General features: G+C 37.0%; 1 protein-coding gene across 2 annotated transcripts in view; it reads left to right on the forward strand.

Moving 5' to 3' along the window:
• Positions 1-1,675: 1,675 nt before the first annotated feature.
• Positions 1,676-20,256, forward strand: part of ASB5 (ankyrin repeat and SOCS box containing 5) — a 28,079-nt gene continuing 9,498 nt past the window's right edge. Inside the window, exon 1 of one of the 2 annotated variants that reach the window (XM_010079754.1) lies at positions 1,676-1,871. In XM_010079754.1, the coding sequence (XP_010078056.1) occupies positions 1,676-1,871 (196 nt within the window). Of the gene's footprint in view, positions 1,872-13,823; positions 14,051-20,256 lie in introns of those variants that run through there. The other variant, XM_010079755.1, reaches the window with a different exon arrangement.

Below are 20,256 nucleotides of genomic sequence, written 5' to 3' on the forward strand. Positions count from 1 at the left end.
TATAGTTTTTATATAATATAGTTCACAGTGTAAACTGCTTTTAAATTGCCTTTTGTAATTACTGCTTTGACTTTTATGTGGATTAAATATTTTTCAAAGAAAAAGACAGAATGTCTGTTTCTCTCAAGATAAACACAATTCAGTTCCTGCCAAAAATCTTGATACTTTTTTCGAAGGATCATTGAATTTTGTCATTTGGTTTATTTGGATGTAGTTTCCAGAAAATGTTATAGTTTATTACTCTAATAAATTACTCCTGGAGCTGGATGATAAGAGATTCTTTATTTTGCCACTCTCCTTTCAGAAATAAGATTTTTGTATCATATCCTTAATGTCTGCTATGCTGTTCATTGAAGTCAGGGGGATATGTGGATGCAGTGACATTTGGATCATACCCTCTGTTCCTGATGGACAGTTGCCAGCATTCTAAAATTTTTTTTTCTGACCATCACACAAGAGAATCCAGGGTAGAGTAGAAAGGGTGTTTCAGCTTAAGATTACTATGGGTAGATTATTTTAAACCATAATTAAAGAAATTATTTCTATTATTTAAAAAAAAAATGAAAGTTAAGAACAGGACCCTTTCCTGTGCTGCCACGATTCTTTATTTTGGGGTTATGGCTTACTTAAGAATTTAGTTGTCTCCTGCAGCTCCTCAGTTTGTATCATTTGTGACACCATTATTTACTCAGCAATTACTCACACTAATGGAACAACTTGTGCATAACTGCTGGTGACTATGAGTAATAAGTTTATAGTATACAAGGAAATTAATTCTTAAAAAATCTGAGGAATTTATATTCCCTTCTTTAAAACTGGCCAAAAAATAAAGCCTGTTATGTCATAGGTTTAAAATAATATGAAGCAGCACAAGGAAATGTGTGTCATAAGCATTAGAAATTTTTCATGTTGTATATTTACTATTGCATTTATTTAATTTTAATTACATTTTAATTAATTTAATTTTAGGTGCCTCAAGATGTTATTTATAAAAACATCTCGGAATTTGTTTCTTATGATCTGCTCTGAATACTGTTTTTTGTATAATTCTATAAGCCATGTATACTAGATATTTTCATTCAGCCTGAACAAAATAATAAGAGACTGTCAAAGCTGCAATATATTAAATCTCTGTTTCTTTATTAGTGTGTATTTCAAGTATTTACTGATACAGTTCTAGGTTTGTAAGAAAAAAATACTAGTCTAATTTAAAATTAAGTTGCACAGAAGAGCAATTATGCTTAAGATGCAGGAGAACTTATTTTAGTAAAAATTGATTATCTGAGTTACCTGTTTTAGTACATGAAATTGTAGTTCTTAATACTTTCACCAGTGTATTTTTAAACATTTTTAATAGGGCAAATAAATTAATTAGAAATGCAGAATTTTGAATGAAACAGACCTTTTAAGTGGAATAAGTACAATCCAGGGTCTTGGAACCTGTCTGTTATATTCCATCCCACTTGAATATCACCAGGCTAGCAGGAGCGGTAGTGAACTCAATACTATGTACAGTATAAATAATCGTCATATTTTGAGCAGCAAGCATCATGACCAGCTGATATTTTCTTTCCGCGGGACCAGTTGTTCCCAAGAGTGCGTGGCTGGAGCCATATGATCTTATCAACACATTTGAGAGCCCTACCCAAACACTGAGGGAGATTTTGCTGCAGCAATGACTGTCATAGAAGAAAGTCGCCCTTTTGCGCAGCAGCTATCCAATGTCTACTTTACTATACTTTCCCTTTTTTGTTTTAAACTTTTTGTGAAGATCAGCCTTGCTATACTTAGTCATTTCTACATTGTGAAAGGAAACCGTAAGGAAGCAGCAAGGATAGCTGCTGAATTTTACGGAGTTCCTCAAGGACAAGGTATATTTGTACTTACTGTCTTAGTACTGTTTGGGATTTTTGTTACTGTTTTGTTTTTTCTTTTTTCCCCAGGTAATTGCTCATCTGATAGCCTCGTTTATATTCAGTTTGTCAAGTGATATGTGTGAATGTTTTTTTTATGTAGTTCTCACTGTGTTTTTTTAAATAAAAATTACCTGAAGGATTGTTGTTAGATTATTTAAGCTTTCTTTTTTTAGGTTAATATTAAGTTCATTATGGCTAATGTCATGTTAGAAGAGAGGCCTATACTTAAAATGGCTATATTTAAGATTGCAAAATACTTCCTAATTTAAGACTATTTTTCCAATTGCTTCTAAGGTTCCCCAGCTTACCCCTGTGTGCTTGAAATTTTCCATGCTTGGCATGTGATTATTTTGCAACACTTCAGTGAAACTAGTACAAACATTTCTGAGAATTATCTCTTGATTAAGTTAAAATTTTCTTATAATAATATATTTGAGAGGGTATACTCCTTCTGTACTTTGAATTAGTCTTGGCACATATCAGGAAGCTTATGGTTTGTCAAGGTGAGCTTTTGGGCATCTGTGTGGAAACCCATCAAATTTTACTGGGTTGAAAGCTCTTGTGAAAATTCCTTTTTCTACTTGCTTAAGCAGAGCTTTGGCAGAGCTGGGCAGTACTGTTCGCCAAGCTCATCTGTGGTGAGCCAGTACCATTTTCATTCAGTTCTCTTTCCGTGTCACAGAATGCAGAAAACTCTCTCTTCTTGATTATGATATCCTGGTGCGTGACTGAGACACGTTTTTGCTCCACTTGGGATCCCTGCTGCCTCACTTGTCTTTGTTGTTCTTTGTATTCTGGTATGACATAAAATTTGAGTTAGGTGATGGAACAGGGAGATTTGTCTTGCCTCTTATCGCCGTCGCCACTCATCCTTGCCTACTGTGAACAAGAAGAAATAACCAAAGTTAAATGCAAAGGGAAAAGCTGTAGAAACGAGCCGGGAACGATTTAAAACAAAGATCTTTTCAGTCTTCCATGCTGGGACAAAAGCTAGACATTTTGTGCGCATGTGTTTAAATTTGCAAACCAGAAAGGGAGGCTTACATTCTAAAGCAGGAATTAGCTTGCTTTACGGAAGATTTACTTCAGGTGGATTTACATCATGTGTTCTCTGTTCAGAAAGAAAGTTCTGAAAACCAGGGTTTTTACATCTGAGTATGGTAATGACATCATTTGAACTACTGCTCGTGTGTTTGTGCGTGAGTATATATACAGGTATATATGTATGTGGGGATGTGCATAGGTATATATATATTCACTACAGTGGGACAGAAAGGACTGACAGTCTACTTTCTACTGGCAAAAATGCTTGCAGAGGATGTGGTAGCCCTCACATGAAATCAAGAATTTTTTGTCAGAAACTGCTGGCTAGCCCTATGGCAGCTCATTCTGGGAAGGCCGATGTGGAATCTGAGTAAAGAAGGAAAAAGACTGGGGAAAAACTAGAGGGAAAGGAATAACATGCATCAGGTTGGAAAGTAAAATAGTCTCTTCAGTGTTAGCTGTTGCTGAACCCAGGAGACTTTAGTTTGGCTGTTTGTCAAAATGTCTGAACTACTGTATCTACATAAATGTGTATTCAGCACTCTTTTAGGTGGCCCATGCAAAAGATGAAAATCTATCACTCTTGCAGTTACTGTTTTGCTCAGATAGCAGAGGTTTATATTGATTTATAAGCTCAAAGATATGATAGAGTTTATGGTTTCCTGCTTGATTTGTTAAAAGAAAATAGTTAATGAAAGTGTTTTGTAAACTGTACTTTTTACAACTCGACACCAGTGTGTCTTAACTTTTCACTGCCCAGTTCACAGTGTTTGGGTCTCGATTTGGAACAGTCCTAAGCACATGTTCGGCTAATGTTATATAATCTGCAAATTCAGCTGTTTGTCATGATTAACAATGCCAGTCCTTGCTTCTTGGGATGCAAATAAGGCTCCTCAAAATTACTATTGAATCTCATCTTTTCTATACCTTTGTTCTTTGTTTGCAGAAGGGGTATAGTACTGTCTCAACTCTCACCATGTGGGATTTGATTTGTTTATGTTTGTGAAATACAGTACAGAGATACCTCAGTAGAGTTTATACAGTACCATGTAACAAAATATCCTGTTTAAAGTGTTATCTAGAAGATGTACAAGAAGTAATGTAAAGCTGATAAAATTAAATACTGAGTATCTTCCTAATTAGTGATCCTGTTCTGTGTTTTTTATTAAGCAATAGAGAAGCCTCAGCAGAAAAAAAAAAACAAAAAACAAAACAAAAAACCAAACAGAAAATGGCCTAACATTGTCTAAATGAACTTTATAGTGTTTCATGAAATAATTCTAATTAGAGGAAATGTTAATTTTCTAGTTTCAACCTGATTATGTACTCATGCTTTTAGTGCTGGTATTTTCAGTTTGCTTGTACTACTACAAAATTACTTTTTGCTATTATAATGGCTTAGCTAGGACAGAGTGCTATAATTCTGAAGATGAAAAGAGCCCTTGGAAATAATGTTCTACTAGGCATAGGCATTACTTCTTGTTTACTGAACTGAGCTCTTGAGTTAAAATAAGCCTTTATTTTACAAAGCCTGTATAATGAGGACATTTTAGATACTGAGCAGTAGTACTTGGTGGAACTCCTTTTATCAAACAGAAGGCATGTAGGTCAGTACAGGATTTGAGGCCCATGGATCACCCATTTCATGGCTGACTTTCTTTGTTTTGTGGCTTGTTCTTCATTGACTATAAGGAGTCAGCTTTACCTGTGTCATCTGCCTATTGTGGTCTTGTTGCTAGATATTAGTAGTAGAACAGGTCAGATTTTGTTCCTTAATGTTTCAAGAATATTTTCTCTCCAGTATGTATAGTCACCAATCTACTGTGTTAATTCTATACTTTGGATCTCATAGGTATGTGAACAGCTGGATAGGGATAGCATCCCAGTAATTAGAAATTATTATACTGCGTATATAGCATTGAAATAGAAGAACTAGATCAGTGTTCAGCATCAGCTAAGACCAGAAAAGGGTGTATAAAATCTCTACTAATGATAAGTCACATTGATTTGTTTATGGAGATGAAGTCTGAGTAAAACTTTTCTTGTATACAGCTGAAAGGCACATTGAGAGGTAATTTGGATGCTCTAGGATCAAATATATATGGGTTGTCTGCCAAATGTTTGACTAACCTGTTTTTAAAATCCGTAGTAATAGTGATTTCTGCAGTGTCCTTATGCAACCAATTACAGTTTTGCTATTCTCATCTTCCCACTCTCCCCAAGACCTACCTAAATCTTTATTTGTGCAAACTAAATACATAACATGGGATTAAGGTATTTATCAATTTTTCTCTGTATATGAAAAGTAATCAATTTAAAGACTGTTATCATACATCTTCCTTCCTCTACTATTTTTGTCTTTTCTAGAATAAAGAAAAAAGGATTTGACTTAGTCTGTCATTAAGTCTTGCTTTCTAGACCTGCAGTTATGGTAGTTGCTCTCCTTTGGACTTGTGCCAGTTCATATATGGTTCATAGACAACTTTATTGATGTGTTAAACAGTGCTCCAGCTGAGACTTTGTTAGTGCAACCAGTGGAATTATTAGTTGTGTAAAAGTGGAACAGTTATGTCATGTGCTGTATATATATGATACCCTATGTAATGCCTCCTGGAATGATGCTTCCCCCACCCCACCTTTTTTTTCCACCAACAGTAAACTATTAAGGATAAAGTCTGTAGCCTACTATAAACCCCATGTTAAAACAGAGTCACTGTACTATGCATTTGCTTTTTCCTCTAAGCATAATACTTTTATTGGGCTTCAGCTAACTTCATGCTCTCAGTATATGATAATTTCTCAATTTTACTCAAGCCCATTTTGAATTGTTTCCCTCTGAGCAGTTGCAGCACTGCAGTTTAGTGTCATCTACAGATTTTATAAAAATAAATATAATATTTTGTCATCTACAATATTAAAAAAACAAACAGCACCAGAACTCTCCAGCCTTTTTCATTTGTTTAAAGTGGATTAAAGAGCCATGTCTTAATAAACTATCAGAATGGAATTCTTTTTTCAGTGAAGTCAGGGGTATTACTGCCATAAAAGAATTAAATGAAAAAGGGATCCATTCTATTATAAAGGTCCCATTTACTGGATTATTTTTAACTTTGGCACTGATTTTGTAAACACTTACTCGTATACACATACTTGCCCCATTGAATTGAAAGGGAATGATCGGTTACTTAGAGCTAAGTGCTTTGCGATCAGGGACTGTAGCTGTGTTGTAAATAGGTCATGGTGCCTAGCTTTTCTTTTTTTATTGTGTTGAAGTGAATGTGTGTTTATTCACTACACTAGAAATTTCACAAAAGTCAACATTTTATTCATTTATTTTGTTGTGGAAGAAGTCACAGCATGTATATGTTTATTCCATTTTAGAATTCTGTGCCCTACGAACTGACCTACAATAATGAAATTAATTGCAAATTAACTGTGGGTGACAGTGATCTTCAGAGTAAGATTTCTTCTCTCACTATATTTCCAGACCTGTGAAGAGTTAATAACTTGGCCTTTTGTGCAGCTGTTGCCTGATGCAAACTAGAGGATCAAAAGCAACCTTTAGACTCTTCCTACTATACCAACTATTCCTGTACTTATACAGGTACCTTGAGTCTGAAGCACAAGCTAAGTAGTTCTGACAACATTAATTTTTTTTTTTAATATCCTGTTTTTAATTATGTCATCTCTCTTTGCAGAATATCACTTTATGCATAACTATACTATTTTAAAGTAATATTGAAAGCAGATTTTGTATTTATGGTATTTGAGAATAGCTTCTCAAAATATATTGTACTGCTTTTGCAAAACTGGGAGGTGAATACGCCCCAATTTATTCTAAGTTTTTTTTAAAAAAAGTTTACTCTTGAATGAACATAGCAAGTTCTAAGCTACCCATCTTTGTTGTATCTGCCTTGCCCAGGCATGGCAGGGATGCTCGGTACAAAAGTTATTCCTATTTACCCTAAATTAAGCCATCCATGAGATTGTGCTAGTTCAAGATGGAGTTCCCATCTCCCTTCAGGATTATGAAACTTGTAAATAGTATTAAGCCTTCTGTTTCCGTCTCTTTCTTGTACACTGAGCACTGCTTGGGTGCACCTAAGAACCCAGGTCCAATAAATGGAACTCATAAATAGGAAATAATGCAGTGTTTCACTGTCAGAGATCCCCTGTTTGGAAGGCTTGATAACATTTTAAACTGTAGTGAATGATTAGAACAAAGTTTTCCTATTATTTTATTCTAACAAGTTGCAATTGATAATGTCACTCAGCAACAGTTGTTACATAGGGAAGATAGGCACAAGGCATTTTCTCAACTTGCATTCCACAGAGATCACAGTTCTATTAATAAAAGCCATATAAGACCTCTACTAGCTTCCTGGATACAATAGAGATTCATTTAGTAATGATAGGAATATTATATGGCATACCCATCCACCATACTACTTGGTGTAAGGCACCACATTTAGCATTTGTTTCTCATATGCAGCACATAAGCTAATGGTGTAAAAATGCTCAAGGTAGTGTGAATGTTCTTTTTTAAAAGTTCAGAAGGGAAATTTTTTTTGAGGGAGCTTGTCACCTTCTTTTATATGCTAAATGACTTTGCCCAGTATGACAAATAACTGCCAAAGAATAGTCATACTTCAAAATAAATGTCAGGCAGACACTTCCTTAGAATGAAGCAAATGATACCACATATCAGCAAGATACCAGAACCATTCTCTGCTGAAGAACACTATCTACCTTAAAGGGATTTTTGGTCAGGGTTATGTAATGCAACTGAACTGTCATGGCCAGAGCCCTGACCTATCTACAGCAACAAAAACCAAGCACATCTGTGGGCAAGGGTTGATTCATCCCTCATCTTAAAAGTCTCTGGGGCTACAGAAACTTCTAGTGAATATATCTGCTGGAGCCAGTTTGCGTGCTTGCTTCCCTGAAATGAACTGATATATCCTATCATGTGGATTCCTTTGTGGGCTTTTTTTTTTTTACTCCTGTCTTTATTTGTATGTCAGGATCTCCTTGAGAAGACCATTGCCACAAACTGTATTTTACGGTCGGTATCGTTTATGTGTGCCTCTTTGAAATGTGTTTTTTTCTGAAGATGGGCCTTAACTTGTCACCAACCCAGGTCCTGTCGGCTTGCTTGATGTGCATGTTCTTAACTCACATGGAAATCTCCTTCATCAACTGATTTCTGTATTTTTCTGGATTCAATTAATAATGAGCTTTTGAACTATGAACAAGTACAAAATGAAACACTGTGAACTCTGATGTAGCTTAAAACCTGGATTTTTGAAAGTGCATAGCAATAAGACAGAAACATAATCCTGGAGCAGTCTGTCTGCAAGGTCTTAAAGACAACTGTTGTTAAAGAAAAGCTGTTAGGAAACTCCTGATTGGGGCAAGCTCAAATATACCATCTGCCCTGGTCTTTTTTTTGCAGTGGTTGGGTGTGAGGCAGCAGGGGAAGACCAAAATAGCATAGCTCCCTGAAGGTGATGTTCCTTCACTCAGCCATAGACTTGTTATGGCCAGGGCTCTGCTATTCACACTCCTCTCTTGTAGGGGATGTTCTCAAACATTTGCAATGTAGGCAAGCAGCGAGTGAACTTCTGCCAGGGGTAGACGATGATGGCTTTGGGGGAATGCATTACGTGCCCAAGTACTGAGTGCTGTTCACGATTGCAGCAATGCTGGCTGGCTGGTTGGTCATAAATCCATTTTGGCATGCTGCATCTGTTGCACTAGTGGATGTTACTTTTTGCTATGTCTAGAGTCTGCCAGTAGATATGATCTCCATCTTTATGGCTGTTCGCTCACAGTAGTTGGCTGAAGATTCACTCCATGGTGCTCTATACCACTCCCATGCCGACTACTGGTCTCATGCCTTGCGTCAGTCTTCTCTGTCAATATCTGAAGCCCAGGGCTGCTTGGTAACTGGTTTGGTTAGGTTCATAAGCATGACTGCTGTGATTTGTTTTTCTTTAGCCCACATATTAGCAAATATTCTGTGTTACCACTGCCTGTCAGCGTGAAGAAGTCTGGGGGTAAATATTGCAAATCCACAAGCCAAGAAATGTAGTAAATGTGTCACTGTTCGATATTTGACTTCTATGAGGCTGAGATCAAGCCTTTATCATATCTTAACCTTCCATTCTGATTCCCACCATCTAAGGATACAAGGGGAAGGGGCAGGAAAATTACTAGCCATCCATGTTGCTGCTACCTCATTACTAATAATAATAATAATTTGGATTTCCAGCTAAGAGACAGGGATGATAGTGTATAAAGAGTAGCCCCGTGTAAGAGGCTTTTTTAGTGCTTATAGTGGCATAGAGAAATGTCATTTTATGCTTAAGTAACTAATGATCATTTAAGTATTATCTGCATATCTGATGGCATTTGTCAAGATGTGGAGGACAGAGGACTGGTTGGTGACACCTGGCTGTTACCTAAGCCTCTGGTTGACTGATAATGACTTGTAATATCATTGTATTGGCCACGAATTATGGCTTGATGCAAGAATCTGTTTGTTTTTTTTTTTAAAAAAAGTTGTTCCAGTTCTTTCCCTGTCCTACTGTTAGAGCTTTATCACTGTACTTTTATAGTGCATTTAAGTTTCTTGGCATTGAGCTGGCACTGCAGGATGTAACAGTGGCCACTGTGGCCTTTTAGGATGCTATGTTTTTGTTGGTAAACACATTTCTATAATTATTTCTAAAACTTGCTTTGTCTTGGCTTCTCCTACAGGGAGAACTGTTCAAGATTTCTGTTTCATTTCTGGCAATGTCAAATAACAGGCAACTCTTGGGGTACTGGCACTAAGATCCAGGGAGCCTATCTATCATTTCAACTTCATGGTTGTAGTCTGTGGATCACATCAGCAGAAAACAGTTTCTAGTCCTGTTCCGGAAGTTAGTGTGGCAGGTTCTGTGCAGTCACTGTGATCCCATAATAATCCTGGTCATAAAATTAGAGTGAATCTGAAAGTACAGAAAAGTCTGGGAAGCAAGGTGGCTCCTCAGTTGGCTAGATTGAGGAGGATTGCACACAAAATGCAGATCTGCGACCTTTGAAAATAGTGCAATTTTGTCCAATTTTTCCTAAGATAAATTGTTGTTACTGGAGTTTGGACTGTATTGCTTTGGGCTGCATCATGTTGAAAGGAGTGGGATTTTTTGTTCATTGTTGTTTTTGTTAACAAATTTTCTGTGTGTTATCACAGTTGCATCTTTATAGCCTTAAGAACAGTCTTCAAAATAGAGCGAGTTCCCCGTTGAAAGACAGGAAAAAAATATTCTTTCCATATTCATTCCCATCTGTTAAAAACTGCTGCCCCTGCAGAGTAAACTCAGGCACAGAAATGTTGAAATGGTAGTGACATTTCTTTTTATAAAAATTTGGATTTAAAAAGATTGTGAAGCAGTTCTTCCCCTGTGTTATAAAAGTTGAATAGAACTAATTACTGGTGAAATGCAATGTAGTGGTTTATTTTAAGCTTGTCTGCTACATGAAGTCAAAATTCTAAGCTCATCAGTAGAATCCTCCAGTTTCCTTACTCTGAGACTGTCCCTTCCTCTGTCTGCTTTTTTGCAGGTAGCTGCATTGCTGCCATGAGTAACTATAATCTAAATACTCTCCCTAATTGCTTGTGTGCCAAGGCAGGGAAAGTAATGGCCTACTGTATTTTCTACATATTTGGATATCTACTTAGATTTGTTACAGGTTTTCTGGCAGATTTTGTAAGTGTTTGAGTGTATTCTATAGAGAAAAATCTGAAGAACAGAATCTGAGTACCAAGCCTAAGTAGTTTCAAATATTTATAGTTTTATTACCTAAGGAAGTCAAGAGATACCGATTTTTATTTTGTAGCTCATGTAACCCAGCACGTGCATAGAATCATACAATGGTTTGGGTTGGAACAGACCTTAAAGATCATCAAGTTCCAACCCCCCTGCCATGGGCAGGGACACCCTCCACTAGCCCAGGTTGCTCAAAGCCTCATCCAGCCTGGCCTTGAACACCTCCAGGGATGGGGCATCCACAGCTTCCCTGGGCAACCTGTTCCAGTGTCTCACCACCCTCACAATGAACAATTTCTTCCTAATGTCTAGTCTAAGTCTGCCCTCTTTCAGCTTAAAACCCTTACCCCTTGTCCTCTCACTACACTCCCTGATAAAGAGTGCCTCCCCATCTCTCCTGTAGCCCCCTTCAGGTACTGGTAGGCTGCTATTAAGGTCTCCTCAGAGTCTTCTCTTCTCCAGGCTGAACAACCCCAACTCTTTCAGCCTGTCCTCATAGGGGAGGTGCTCCAACCCTCTGGCCATCTTCGTGGCTCTCCTCTGGACTCACTCCAACAGGTCCAGTCTTTTTTGGAGATGGCTGACATGAGGAAGATCACATCACAATTCTGTGTCAGAGGTGGAAGTGAAATAGCGAGTTTTTCAGTCTTACTCCACAGCTTTAACTGTATGCTCATCCCCTCTTTATATAAACATCTCAAGTATATTTTTAATACATTTCCAGTTGATTTCTGATGTTGGTCTAGCTTTCACTTTTTTGTGTACTGTTTTAATAGGACCTTTTAATGGCTTTTGCCTGGAGGGTGAATGGTTGTGCCTAGCAGAATTCAGTGCAAAGTTGCTCCTAGAGTCTTGAACAGGATAACCTTTGCCTTCTTTAAAGCATGAAAAAAGTGTGTATTTTTATACCTTGCATTCTGATGTCCTCCAAAATATTCAAAGTAACTTAATAATAATGAGTGGCAGATATCTATGGAGTAGAGATAGTTTTCCTAGTACCCTTGCCTTGAAGGTGGCAGATTTTGAGGTAGGCTACCTCCATTGCCAGCTCATTGCTTCCTGTGCAGCTCTCTGGACGAGAGTGAGCAAGAGCTGCTGACTCTCCTGGGGCGGGTCTTCATCTTTGAAGCCGTGGCAGCTGTCTGTGTATCTGCTGATTTCTTGCTCCTGCAAGTCACACCTCTGAGACTAGTAAGAGAGAATAATACCATGAGGGCTAAAATATTTGTGGAAAGAGAGTAGTATTAACTACTTCTATGTTTGTACCACTCCTCTAGAAGGACCCAGCTTCATTCTCAGCTGAAAACCACACCCACAAAACTCCTACAAAAACATGTAGGTCTTGTTGTCCCAGCCCACTGTCAATCCCTGCCCTGGAGTGCCAGATACTTTGCTTGATTCTGATCCTCACCACCTTCTCCTGAAAGTCCTGGGATTCCATTCCAAATGGAAAGGAAACTTGTGTACAACTGAGATGAGCCTCAGGGCCATAGCAAATACCAAAAATGTCATTGGTTACTTCTCACCTGGAGAATACTGCTGGTATCTTCCTGACACGGACAAATGTATACAAATCCTTAGTAAGCTTTCCTGTTAATTCATCTTCCAGTATTTATTTATTTGAAAAAGACACTACTATGTAACAATTCCAGTATTAATGTGACATGTGCCCTTTTATAATGAGCCCTTTTGCGAAAGCTCTGTCCAAGACTTACTTGCAGAGTCTGATTGCTGGATGTGTAGAAGTGTTTATTTCAGTCTGTGAGATATTCTGGTTCCTTCAGCTAGATAAAACCTGAGGAAAGCAGCGTAACGTCTGTGAGAGTCCGATTTTGTTGTCTCTTGCAGGAACAGCAGTATCCCACCTGCTTCTGTTCTGTAGAGTGTAGCGCCATTCCAGTAGGGCAGTTCTCATGTGCTTTAATTTAAAGGTGAAATTTGCAGCTGCTCCTTCTCCTTCCCCTTACCCTACCTTGCCTCTGATTTTCTCTTAAAGAAAAACAAGAGGGATATGGAAAATTTTGTGTACTATTTCAACATCTTAGGGATTAATTTTTGTTAGGTACCTGAAAGAAGTAGTGTTAATAAAACCCAGTAATGTTAATTTCCTGTTTAAAAGTTTACAGATAGCTAGTTCTTATATTAGTAGAAGAGGATAGTGAGGAAATACTAGAAAGAAGTGGTGGGAAGGTAGAGGCTGCATCTTAACTTGTTATTAATACAGAGAAATCACTGTCCTCCTTATCCATGCTGGAATTTTACCATGAATTGCTTCTCCCTGCAGATTTCTGTTGTATAGTATCAGCGTGATACATAGGAACAAACAAAGAATTCTACTACTAGTTGGTTGCCCTTGTTTTTGTTATTGTTTTAAAAAATATTGACTTGTGCTTTTTCTGACAAGACTACAGCCTTACTTTCATAATGGGATCAGGCTTTCAAAATAACCAGTGAATTTTTTTTTTTTGGTAGTCAAACCATGCTTTTATTTATTCAGGATGTAGTTTCTAGTTGACATCTGTAGGATACCTTGTGGCCCATTAAAAAACAAACAAACAAACAAAAGAAAACAACCAAAAACCCCAAAAAAATCCCAACCATAACAAACCACAAAAGACCAGAAGTGCTTCACAGTTTCATGGATTTCTCTGAATTCCAAATCTCTCTTAATTGCAAGTTACATATGAGTAAAGCCTGGTAGAGTAATATTTTTTTTTTGTTATTAAAAGAATTGCCATTCTGATAAAACAGTTTTAGTTTTTCCTTTTTAGGTTGCTTGTTATTTAAGCAACAAAGCACTAAATACTTACGCTTTAAGAATCAGTTTCTTTTCTGGTTAAATTATTAAAAAATTAACACCTTTCCATTTAAATCATGTAAATAGTTAAGACTCATGCTGCAGCTAAGCTGATTCTTTCTCTGTTTTAAAAATAGAAAATGCTAGAGCAGTCCCTCCCTTCCCCCACTATGTACTCACTAGTCCAAGCTAGTAAATGTTACTGAATGGATTTCAGTGTTGTAGCCATTCTACAGTAAATACAGCAAGATCCTTTGTGAAAAAGCAAAAGGAGGAAAAAAGGTAGTAGAATTCCATTTGCGGATGTTCGTCAGACCAGAGTACCTGCACCAATGACAGACAGGCTTTCCTCGAGAAACAAATAATGACAACAAACACTGCTGTTCAGAGGAGCCAGGATCTCCCCAAACGACGCCTAGAAAGTATAGGGGAGAGTCCTGCGAAACGAAAAGCTAGCTGGGGTATTCTGACCAGCCAAGGTTAGTATAGCTGCCATTTCACAAACCGTGTACTGAAATATGCTAAACTGACCCAATTTATGCTGTTCGAGCTCTAAACTGTGTTCTGTTTTGTTTTTTCTAGCCATAATATACGTGCATGCTTATGTTAGTGGCACTTTATTGTCTTGCATGGGTTAACACAAGGGTGTTGAAGCTATTTTTGTTCTTTCTGCACACTTATCAGCTGATCTAAAATACCTTTTCTTGTTTATCTGTCCTGTTTTGTTTTATGCAAGTGTTTCGGGCTTGACTTACCCTGACTTTTGCTGTCCTGTCACAAGGTAACTGGATACTGAAGGCTAATTGTTTACGACAGGGAACCAGGGAATGAAAGGAGGGGGAGGAGTAAACTTTACATATAACTTTATATGTAAAGAGAAGTTTATAGGTAGCTGAAATAGCGGGCAATGGAGGAATTACAGCTGAAAGCATTATTGTCCTGTACTAAGATATTAAAGACAAAGATATAATTGTAAGGTTTTGCATAGAGGAGTACTTAGGAGGTATTTAAGTTGCCAGACAGACATTTTCAGCAGTGAGGAACAAACTCAATTATAAAAGGAGTGTTTAGGACTGCTATTGTCTGTGCCATGTTTTCCTGGTTTTTTTTGTAATACAAGTGTGGAAAGGGGAGCTTTGAGTAATTGTGGGAGTCTAATACGATTTTTTTTTTAAAAAGGCTGATCATAGTTCCAATTAATATTGACCATATCTTAAGGCTTACAGTAAAACAAACAAAAAAAATATATATATGGAAACCAGACTTGAAATTCTTGATAACATCTTAGCAAAATAAAAACTGGAGATATGAAAATAGTCATGTAAAGGTGGAGACAGGAAAGAGAGATTTAATAGATTGTGCATAAAAATAATTACAAATTTACCATGTAAAATATAGCTATATGTTATAGGAATCAGAGTTATTCTTAAAATACCTTTGCTCATTTCCAGTACTGCCAGTTTTAGAATAAAGCAATATTCAAGAATTTAAGCAACAGTTACCATAGCTTCCCAAGTAACTGTTTGAATGCAATGGTACTGTAAGGTTATATTTATTTGTCAGTTTTAATATAGCAGTGTATCTTTTACCCTCATATTGTTCACTCTTTGGGCTAAGATTTCCTGATCTGTAGTAACTTTTATGTATGAACATTTCAGCTAGTTAGGTCAATAGTTCACAAACAACTAGGACATTGTCCCTCAGACTGAAAAGAATTTTTACAAAAGTTAAATGTTAGCACTAGCCACCCCTTGATATGGTTCAGGGTTAGGCTCTTTTGCCATTCTTATAAAGAAATAGCCACAGTTTGTCAAGTTTTGAAATTTTCAAAATCACATTAAAATACGGAAAATTTTCTGAAGAATCAATTTTAACACAGTCCAGCTACTTACAGCCTCTTTGTGATTGCAGAACTGGCTGTATATGTTTATTGATGGACATCTTGAAGTACTGAGAGACTTCAGTTCCAATTAAGCCTTCTGGTTGTTGCAGTTCACTTGAATAACAGGTACATCTAATATCAAGTCTGAGGGAGGTTCTTTTCATCCCTCCCTATTCCCATCCTTTGGAGGTATCCAAACCTGACTTTGTTCTTCAGGCATCCCAGCGGAGCAAAGGAAGAGAAAGTCACACTCCCATGCAGCATGTAATTAATTATTGGACTAAAAGTGGTGCAGGGGGTGGAATATGTTGTGGTAAGATTTAGTAGAAAGGCAAAAGGATAGAGTCAAGCCAGGAAAAGGTGTTCAGCCTACTGGCCTGAGGGTCCACAACCAGGCTATTTCACCAAAATCTCTTTGATGCGGCAAAAATCAGCACGGTAGGCCCAGTTTTGCTGCCCAGCTGGTTACTGCTTTTAAGGCTATGGATTTGGCCACATGCTGCATTCACTCTGGCAGGCTGGGAAAATACTGAGAATTCTGAGCACAGCTTGGGGAGAATTGCTTACAGGCTGCAGGCTGAGCAAAAATTATTCCATGCAGAAGTCCTCCAAAGTCTGAACGCAGCTCAGAATGTCCGTATGCCTTTTCTGTCACCTTCTACTTTGTTTTAGTGACTTTTCCAAGGAAATAATAACAGCCTAAGAGTACTACCAGCTGCTCCACATACTCAAATCAAATCTGATGTGGGTCTAACTACTGAATTTAGAGGTTGATTTTAAACCTTGGCATCTATGGCACACAGAGTTTGCAAGCTACTTGCAGCTAGAAAACCATCCAGCCAGTTGTTGATCTTTCAAGAAGATGGAAAAAAACCAAACTGCATGAGCAATGGATGGGGGAGTTGTTACTGTGCTTTCATGTGATGGGAGAAGGGGCCTGACACATTTCTTCCTGTGTGTGCGAGGCTGGGCACCGCTGCTGCCACTGCCATCGTCATTACCATTGCTTTCATGTCGCGTGATGTTGCTTCTACTGGGAACCAAGTGAGCTAGGTTTGGATGTTGCTGTTTGGATATTGCTCTTAAAAAGTTTAGGATTTTTAATACAGTTTAGTGGCTCATGTTTCTGTGTGAAAAGTGTGTTAAATTGCAATGCCAGAGCACTCAAGATTTAGGAACCGTTAAAAGCAGTGTTGCCTGTGCCAGGCTGATTTGACCCTCTAATGCATTATAACCCGGTGTTTGACAACACAGTCACATGCTGTACTTTGGCACAAAGCCCCTGCTTCCTTTGATGTGCAAGGTGGCTAATGTTCTGAGAATGCATTAGGTTTATATAGGAAAACACAGGGTGTATTTTTTCTGAATATGTTGCAAAGGTTAGAAGATATGTAGTGAGTGGTAGGAAAAAAGGGTTAATGTTTTAATGTCCCTAAAAGCAAATTCTATTCTTGTCCTTGCTGTGGCACCTGTGTGTTTTAAGACCCATCGTCTAACCTAAAAGTTTCTTGACTGATCATGGTTATTATTATCTAAGGCTGAAATTTCAGAAGCTCAAAGCTCTCATAACCATAATTAAACTGCTTTCTAATGATTAAGTACTCTGGAAAAACAAGCTATTGGATTGGTTTTGCAATGTAAGCATTAAAACTCTCTGTCTTGTGGCTCCTTGGTTTTAAAATAGTATAAATGGATGATGTTATGGAGATAGTGCAGACAGGGTTTTGAAGTATTCTTTTGTTATTGGGAGAATACTGTGAGAAAAGCAATATAAAATTAACAATGTTATAGTCAGTTTGTAGTTTGGATAGCATGTCTTAAAGAGTGAGAGATCCTACTAGGTGTGGAGATACAAAATAATTTGAATGCTGCCTCATTCATTGAACACAACACTGGAATTGCAAAAATAACGTGTGGTCGTGTAATGTGGGTGCATCATAAATGGAACTGTGTAGGAAAATAAATCTGTTTTGTATGGTTTTCAAGAGTAGCAAATCATTGGCATTTGCATTTGGAATGAAATCCCTGAATTTTGAAAGTTGACATGATGATAAAAACTGGAAAGAATATTGGTTTGACCCAATCAAGGTTTCATTTTTTTGTGTGCATAGGTTTATATTCATATTTATATATTTATATAATGTTATGTAATTTTCAGTCAAAACAAATATTATTTGAAATAATTAAATATTTAAATGCCACTTGAACTACATCTTCTCTCTCAGACATACTTTAATCATCTCTAGCCTAATTTCTGATGCTTTTGGGGCTCTTAAGTGTTGGTTGTTGGAATGTCATTTGTTAAAAAGAAGTGGCTTCTGTTTTGCTGGTCATACCTAATCATAGTAGTTAAGCACCACAGATGCATTTCTTAACTTTTACATCCTTGACTTAGGGTTCTTTTCAATAATTTTTAACATCAACTATCAATTAAATAGTCAATCAAATAATTGACACACTCCTTTCTCCTGCAAGGGCGTTAGACAAATGGGTGATTTTATCCTGCCACAGGAAAAAATCCTAGAACTTAATACGTATACAAAATATCAGGCAGTTTTAACAACTTGAGTGAAGTGAGTCTGTTGGTCTCAGGGCTATAATGTTACAGAGTTTTTCTGCTATAGTTATTGATCCTGTCTGTTGCTTCAGTTGCCATAAACTGAAACACTCAGAATAGGTGTTAAGGAAAAAAGGGTAACAGTGATGAGCTTAATATGTAGCATTTGGTAGTTTTGCAGAACTAAATACTAGCCGCAACACTTTCCAAATAGTCTGTGTTTCTCCTCTCCCTGTCATGAATTGTGGCAGGATTCTATTTTCAGTTATTCTCTGATGATACTGCTGCTTCTGAGGACTGGGACACCATCCATTTACCCTTAGAGCAGTATTTCTCTAAAGTGCTGAGCCCTGGTGTAAATCTTCTCCGAGTGAAGTCAGTGAGAAGGCTTTCATTAATTTCCAGTCCTCCTTGTTTTGAAAATTCAACTTTTTAGTGTACCTTTTATACTGTGGTGTTTTGGTTTGGTTTTGGGTTTGTGTTATTTTTTTTTTTTTGGGGGGGGGGGGGCTTTTTTTTGTTTTTTGGTTTTTTTTTTGAGACGACACTAATTTTTAGAAATAAAAACAAAAGGATGGGATGACTAGAGTTAATGACTTTTAGGAAAATACTTTTTCTTAGTATTTTACTACTATGATCATAGCTGCCATAATGACTTACAGGTGATTGCAGGTAGATGTAAAGGAGTGAAGTCTGTAGGAAAATATAAAGAAAATAACATTAATGACTTAGAAATGGATCAAAGTCGGAATTGCAAATCCCCATTTTGGGGAATTTTCACTTCTGAGAATAGTTCAACCCCAGTTTAACAACCAAAGAATTGTTTAAGGCATAATTGAGGCAATAGTGAACTGCTAAAAGAAAAAACACAGTTCAGCATATGGACCAAATAGCATTTAAAACATGGTCAGAATATTTTTGCTTATTTATTTTCAAAGTATTATTATGAGTATGTAGTAAAATAACATGGATGTTTGGCAGTGCTACCCTTACAAATCTGTGTACTTATACTAATTTTTGAGGATACAAAACTGTGTCTCATTGCATGAGGTTAAAAAAGGAAGAGTTTGTCCTGCAATTCTTATTTAGCTCAAGGTTCTCTTGATTTCACTGAGTTTCTCTTGTGTTGAAATTCTAGTTAATCTGCCTTGGAAGGCAAATGCACAGATACTGTCACTTTGAAAGGTTGTTATGCTAAAAAAAAGAAATGTGAAAAATGAACAAAAAGGGCCACAGTCCTTTAGCATAAGAAAAGAAACTGGCAACTTGTATATGCTGATATCTTCAAAGCTGTGTTTACTGAAGGGTGAAAGTTCATATTACAGTGAGCTGCTGATCTCCTTCCAAACATAGCTGGAGTGTACTAAGAACAGGCCCAACTAGCAAGAACAGATTTTATTTTTTTTTATTTTTATTTTCCAGATTGAAAGAAATGAGTAGGATTTATAATTGCAATTGGCTGGAAGTGCCATGGGGAGATGGAGATTTAGGTATTGTATTATACTTTGTAATTGTTTTTTTTTGTTTTTTTGGTTTTTTTTAAACTTTGCCTGTTAATACAATGAATATATTTCTCCTTTCTTGTTAGAGTGTACAGAACAATGCAGGCTTCCCTTCCTGGTAAAATGTACACCAGGGAACTTGGAACTAATGTGGCTTCTAAATATAGTTAAGAGATAGTTTGTATTCAGCATCTGTCAGAGACAACATCAGTAGGGAATTAATGCATTAACAGTTTTGGAATAGGCTGTGTTTGCTAATACTGCTGTTACAGACAACAATGACTCAAAAAATGTCCTCATTTATACTCTTGCTAATGCTTTCTAAATGAGAGACAGCAAGTTTGTAGATTAGCAGAAGGCAGCAATCTAGACAAGGAATTTAAGACACCTTTTATATTTATTTATGATACATATTTATTTTGAACATATTCTCATCCCTGTGGTATTTAGTGATGAATTACTATGTTTATCAATAAATCAGCTGGAATGTGAAAGTTTTTTTCCAGACTTGGTTTACACAAAATATTTCTGCAGCATTTTGTTTATAGATTTTATTTCTAGCAGAGATGATGTAAGCATTTTGTATTTAATGGATATACCAGAAACAGCTAGCTGCTGGGTGTCTCTACATGAAAGTAGGGATATAAATTGGGTCTAGGTGCAAAACAGAGCTCACAGTGGGATCTGGCATAATTTCTTTCTCAATGTTACTGGAGTAATGACGTTAACAGACATTCTTCTGAG

Source organism: Pterocles gutturalis, unplaced genomic scaffold (genome assembly GCF_000699245.1).
Source record: "Pterocles gutturalis isolate BGI_N339 unplaced genomic scaffold, ASM69924v1 scaffold22169, whole genome shotgun sequence".
In the NCBI taxonomy this organism is placed as follows: Eukaryota; Metazoa; Chordata; class Aves; order Pterocliformes; family Pteroclidae; genus Pterocles; species Pterocles gutturalis.